Source organism: Octopus sinensis, linkage group LG10, assembly GCF_006345805.1.
Source record: "Octopus sinensis linkage group LG10, ASM634580v1, whole genome shotgun sequence".
Taxonomy (NCBI): Eukaryota; Metazoa; Mollusca; class Cephalopoda; order Octopoda; family Octopodidae; genus Octopus; species Octopus sinensis.
The window spans coordinates 80,434,660-80,441,118 of record NC_043006.1 but is presented as its reverse complement, the minus strand read 5'-3'; the positions used below and the strand labels follow the sequence as shown (position 1 = coordinate 80,441,118).

The window sequence follows — 6,459 nt, the reverse complement described above, 5'->3', positions numbered from 1 at the left end:
TTATATACCCTACATGGTTTAAAAGGGAAAGCTTTGCTGCCGTTCGTGTTTTTGTTATTGCCGGACAAAACAGAAGAAACATATATAACGTTTTTGCAGGAGATAAAAAATCTTGAACCAACATGTGCACCATTGTCAATAACGATCGCTTTTGAGAAAGCGATGATGAAAGCATTTTTGAAAGAATTTCCTTGTGCAGAACAAAACGTTTGCTTTTTCCTCTTCAGCCAATCTATCTTTCCTGTAATTCAAAGTAATTGTTTAAAACGAAAATATGAAATAGACCCTAATTTTGCTTTAGTGATGAGGATGTTACCAGCATTAACATTTGTCCCAGCATGTAGGGCAAAAAGAGCATATGAGTTATTATTTGATAACAACACCTTCTAGGATGAAGCGCAAACAATCATTGATTATTTCGAGGATACGTGGATTGCAAGGTCTAAAAGAAGGGATGTGTGACGCACACTTCTCTTCCCACTAAATATGTGGAATATTTATTTAAGAGTTCTAGACGATTTCACCAAAACACATAACTTCATCGAAGAATAGCACCGAGCATTCAAAACTCAAGTTGGGTCTCATCACTCCAACATCTGGAAATTTATTAACTTAAAAAAAAAAAATTAAGCTAAATTCGGATTAAACAATATATTACTGGAATTGAACCAGAACATCCAAAGAAGCGCTATCGAGATACTGCAAAACTTTGTGGAGCAATAAAATATTTTATGTCGTACATTTGATAATTGGTATAGCTATTAGCATAACTAATTATCCCTGGCTAGTAAAATCATTTTACTACAATTATTTTGTAATATAAGGGATAATCATATCAAATTGTTAATAATTGACAATTAATAAAAATGGAAAAATATAAAATAATGTAAAGGAAAATACTATCTAGCTACAATAATCTTTAATGTCGTAACGCACCTCAATTGGTTGAAATATATTTTCCGTTTTCTTCATTTTGAAAATACCGAAACTGGAAAACTTATAAAAACAACCATTACTGCAGCAGCCGTCAGAAGTATTTAGCAGAACTGAAATATATAGAATACAGAAATCAGCAAAATTAACAGATTTTACTCTTGGAATCACTTAATTCTCCGACTTTTCAAAGCTTCATGAGGTTATCAATTACTTTTTCTATCAGGTAAATTAAATATTATTTACTTAATGGTAACTGTTCGTTATAAATTCTTGTATTCAAATGTTTTTTCTTATGTAATGCTTTGAAATGAAATTTCAGCACCGTTTTCAAAGTATACTATCCGTATATTTCTGTGGTGCATAGGCGTGAATTTGCAGCTTACAAATGATTCGCCGGTGTGCTAGTAAACAATTATACGTTCAGACGTTATGCAGACGATGCAATGCAAAATGCAAAATATTACAATATACATGGTCGCGGTATCTGAAATAGTTGTAGCCGTTTCTAGGAAAATGTAAATGACAAATATCAAATATTCAAATATTAAGGTAAAGCGGTACAAAAAATATTACACTACACTCACACACACATGCGTGAATGAACATACACGAACAAATACACACACGCACACACACATATCTATATCCACATCTGTGTATTTATGAATGTATTTTATCATACACACGCCTATATGTATATATATATATATATATATGTACATATGTGTGTGTATATGGTTACGGGTATGCGTGAGCGCGTGCGAAAATGAATATATGTATTGTGTTTCAGTTGCTTGAACAGAGTAAGATTTGTTGTTTAACAATGGAGCCTTATTTACACGCGAACAACTTCATCTGAAGCTATGGTAATTAATTCAACTTGGCAAAGATTCCACTGATAAGAATGTGCAAAAGTGTGTTGCTTCTTGCTTTTTTTTTTGTTTCTGCTTTTTCTAACTGTTAACAATGATGTAAACACTCCGGCTATGCTAGTGGTGGTCAGGCGAAATCGTGTATATCATCCACACTACACTTACAACCTCTACGTATTACTTTAGCATGAAAACGATGTGATTTTTAGTCATATAGATGTAAATTTATTGACGTCGTAACAAATCTCTATACATAATTATACGTATATATATCCGTATATATGTGTGTATATCACGTGATCACGTGACCGACCAGACCATCAGATGTTGTTACACATCGCTGGTCACAATGCGTTAGAATTGTTTTAGCCTTCGAATGACGCCACCCCAATGGCTAAACGAGCAGGCCAACAGAAGAAAGAGTGGGAGAAAGAGTGTTGAAAGAGTACGCAGGGATCACCACTCCCTGCCGGAGCGTCGTAGAGCTTTTAGGTGTTTTCGCTCAATAAACACTCACAATGCCCGGTCTGCGAATCGAAACCGCGATCCTGCGACCGCAAGTCCGCTGCCCTAACTAATGGGTCATTGCGCCTCCACATGTGTGTATATATATATGTATATATATATATATATGTATATATATATATATATATATATGTACATATATATATATATATATATATATATATATATATATATATATATATATATATATATATATATATATATATATATGTAGTGTCTCTGTGTGTGCAGAATTATTATTCGTAATGATCTCGTCATACTCAAAATGGGCTTAAAGTGTATTCACAGGTTGCACAATAATCAGCATGCTGCTTACTAACGACGTGGAAAAGATGACCAGGGTATCGCTATTGTTGCTGTCGCACTTCCCTTATATTCCAGAAATTGCTCCTTCTGAGGCTGTCGTTTTCAGGATGAACAATTTTGTGACAAGCGTTCTTATATATATTTAAGGATCTATGGTTATAAATTCTACTCTCAGTGACGTGTATTTGTTTTCCAAATTCTCAACTCGTTATTAGTTATGATATGAGAACGTCCATTGGAAATTCAAACATTTGGGTCCTGGACTTGTAACGGCGAGTTTTCTCCCGTTATGCTGTAAAGTTATATGAGACGTGCCTGAGAATTCAAAAGATATAAACAACAAATATTCTAACACGGAGATGAAGCCACAGAATCGAAAAACAAATCCCATTTAGAGTCACCATAATCATTCAATATTTTCCACATTTACTACTTACGTCATTTGTACCATTACGAAATGATTTAATTTCAAATTTTACCTTACGAATTTTGTTTAAAATATATAAAACGTTTTTTGCGTTCTTGCCTAGTATGTACATTTACGAAATTCCGTTATAATGTTAGTTGATATCAAGTTTTCTTCCTTATTATACTGCTTCCTTTGTAAATTTTGTTAAACATCATCTTAATACGGTGTTCGTTTATTTTTTGCTTTTGTTGTTTTTTATCTTTTACAGATGCAACAGTTATTAAACGATTCATTCAATGGACTATCTTGTTACTATTTCAAGAAGAAATAGTCTCAATACAGCTTGACATTAAATCAAATATAATGTTTATTCGTTGTGTAAATTATTCGGAAATACAGATGGCTACTTGAGAATTCAACATTAATATTCAACATGGTACACCACTTCGGGAATCTCTTTCAGATTTTTTCTGTTGCTTTTGCGAACGAAATCATTAAACAGTCATATTGTTTGGTAGAAAATCTCGAATGTTCTCCTTCAACTTGTGATGCTGAACGTTTGCAAGATGTTCTTGTCATCAGTATTGTAATCTATATAAAGAATGTTGTTCAGACGTGATCAGCGAAACGATACTTGAACATGGAACAATGTCAACAGATTATAGCTGCAGAGAAATTAACGATAATAAATCAGACAGTTACTTTTTGTTTGACCGCTGTCCAAACGACCATTCAGTTACAGAGCACGTTACTTTCTGTGAAACACCAGACGAGAATGACCGATTATACAACATACCTGCTTTGGGAAAAAAAACTAAAAGACTTTACAGGAATTTGTTCTGTGCTCTGTGTAATGGAGAAGAATACCTATTGTGGACAGTTCACTACAAATGTAAACATAGGATGAATATAGATTTATCACTCTTCTCTCAAATGTTGAGAAATAATCATTGTAATGTATCGATTGAAGCTCCATTTAACTTTAAAGATTACCAATATCCCTGTACAGATTATGTTTCAAGCTGTCCTATAAAACTTACCAATGCAACTTTAGTGTCTTCTTGTATGTTTGAACCAATGTCTATGGTAACATCAAATGGAACTAATTTCAGAAATATTCACTGCGCCATCTGTAACAGTGTTGATATTAATGATACAGAATGTAACATAACTGTCTCTAGAGAAATGACATATGAAATAGAAGTGTATACTTTCGAAACAATATTTAATTACAATAATAACACTGTTGAAGTATTATATGCATCTACTGAAAAAAACTATATTAAAAAATTGTCCCCTTGTTCGCATGGATTTGTTTATGATGAACTAAAGAATGAATGCCGACAAGTTGAATTTAATTTCGTGTTAAATTGTACAACCAAAAGACTTGAGGAATCGGAATATCACATTACTAGTGATGGGTTTCTATATCTGAATTCTTCCCAGACATGGCTAAACCAGTCAGAGTTCAGTCGAGATCCTCAAGGCATAAGTATCTGTGTAAATGATCATGAGACAAGAGGGCAGATAGGGGTTTTATTTTCTCTGATGTATATCGGATTATTGTCCTCCGTTGTAGCAATATTCATAACTATTACAGTCTATCTCTGTATACCAGAACTCCGTACATTACCAGGTAAACTAATCATGGGACTGTTGTTCTCCATGTTTGTAATCGAATTTTTTTTCTTGATCGTCAGGTTTACTAAAATTCGAATACCGTGTTTTGTATTACACCCATTGTTGCATTATTTAATACTAACACCGGTCCTCTGGATGAATGTCATATCATTTGATGCCTTGTACACGTTCTCAGGAATTATAAAATTTCCAGTTGCAGGAAAACAAGGGAAGAGGTTTATCTTCTATTCTTTATATGCTTGGATAACTCCACTTGCAATTGTGATAGTGGCACTGCTATTTTCGCTGAACATTTCTCCTAAACTTACGCATGGACATTTTCTTTGTTATTTTGGGAACGTGAGTTTCAAGTGGTTTTTTGCATTTCCTATAACAACAATTTTATCAATTAATACGTTGATGTTTTTCATTACCGTCATATGTCTTTATTTAGCTAGAAAAAGCTCATCAAAATATCTTGGACTACGTAAGAAAACAGGATTTATGATTTATTTTAAACTAAGCCTTATTATGGGTTTCACTTGGGTTTTTATACCAATATTTGCCTATGCCTATATGCATGACGCAATCACTATATGCGTCACATTAAATTCTTATGTCGGTTTAATAATTTGTATTACATTTTTATCAACGAAAACCGTTAGACGTCATTTCAAACAAGAATGCTGCAAATTATTTCACGAAACAAAATAATATTCATGAAATGAATTTGATTTAATCATTTCACCGCACACAAATCACAAGTATAGTCAAGTTTTTCCTACACCTAACGGATCTGTTACTACACGCTCAGAATACCATAAAAAACCTCAACTTTCAAAAGTTATATTGTTTTTATGTTATTTCTCCATTAAAAATAATGATCCCACTACGAAATAATATTCCCGAACACAAACACCGCAAACATCATTCCTCAATCAATTTGTAGCCGAAAAATATACGCCGCTTTCACCCTCAAGAGTGATGCCTAACTAATATAGTTGCATACCCAACAATGACATGAACTGAAAATAGCATCATAAATGAGTGTACATAGTTAAATGGAAACACTATTAAATTGCCGCCTCATTCAATGTTTCTACATAGTACATCAAAAGAGAAGGAATATCCGAAAGTAAACTGTAATTACAGCTTCAGAGATTAATTATTTTTGGTTGCTTGAATCATTTGATTGCCTCTCACGATTTTGTTGTGATTACATAATACAGTCCCTTCATGAACCTATTAGTGTAGTCTGGTGGGGATGGTGCAATGCTTAAGGATTGGAAGGATGCAATTATTCTTCCTCTCTATGAAGGAAAAGGAGCCCGAATAATGTATGGTAACTACAGAGGTATTGTTCTCTTAATCTACACCGATTTGCTGCCAATTCAAAACTTTCCACACTGTGATTTGTCACTCATAGAATGGATGGATGCAAATACTTATGATTTACCGAAAATCCGCCCAGGAATGTTAAACGGAAAATTCTATTTTACAAAACTATTTTGGAGCTTAGATAACCGCCCACTTATAATAAGCGCACATGGGCGCTAATATTGAAGTAAAATATTTCACCTAGGAAAAACAAAAATATTCTCAAAAACCATATTTATTTTATACAATTCCATTGAATTTCTATCCTTTCAGTTACCAGATATATAGGCATAAAAGATTGAAACAGCCTTAAAAGAAGTATCATATTAAAAAATATTCTGAAGTTAACAATGGTTTAATGAGGAAATATTAAACTGTTGAAAACTTGAATACAAGCCTCATATGAACAAATAA

General features: G+C 33.2%; 1 protein-coding gene across 1 annotated transcript; it reads left to right on the top strand.

The window, feature by feature from the left end:
- The first annotated feature begins 3,696 nt into the window (after positions 1–3,696).
- LOC118765235 (probable G-protein coupled receptor Mth-like 12) lies at positions 3,697–5,382 on the top strand. The gene has a single exon (XM_036506975.1). The coding sequence runs from the start codon at positions 3,697–3,699 to the stop codon at positions 5,380–5,382; it is 1,686 nt and encodes a 561-aa protein (XP_036362868.1).
- Positions 5,383–6,459: the final 1,077 nt, after the last annotated feature.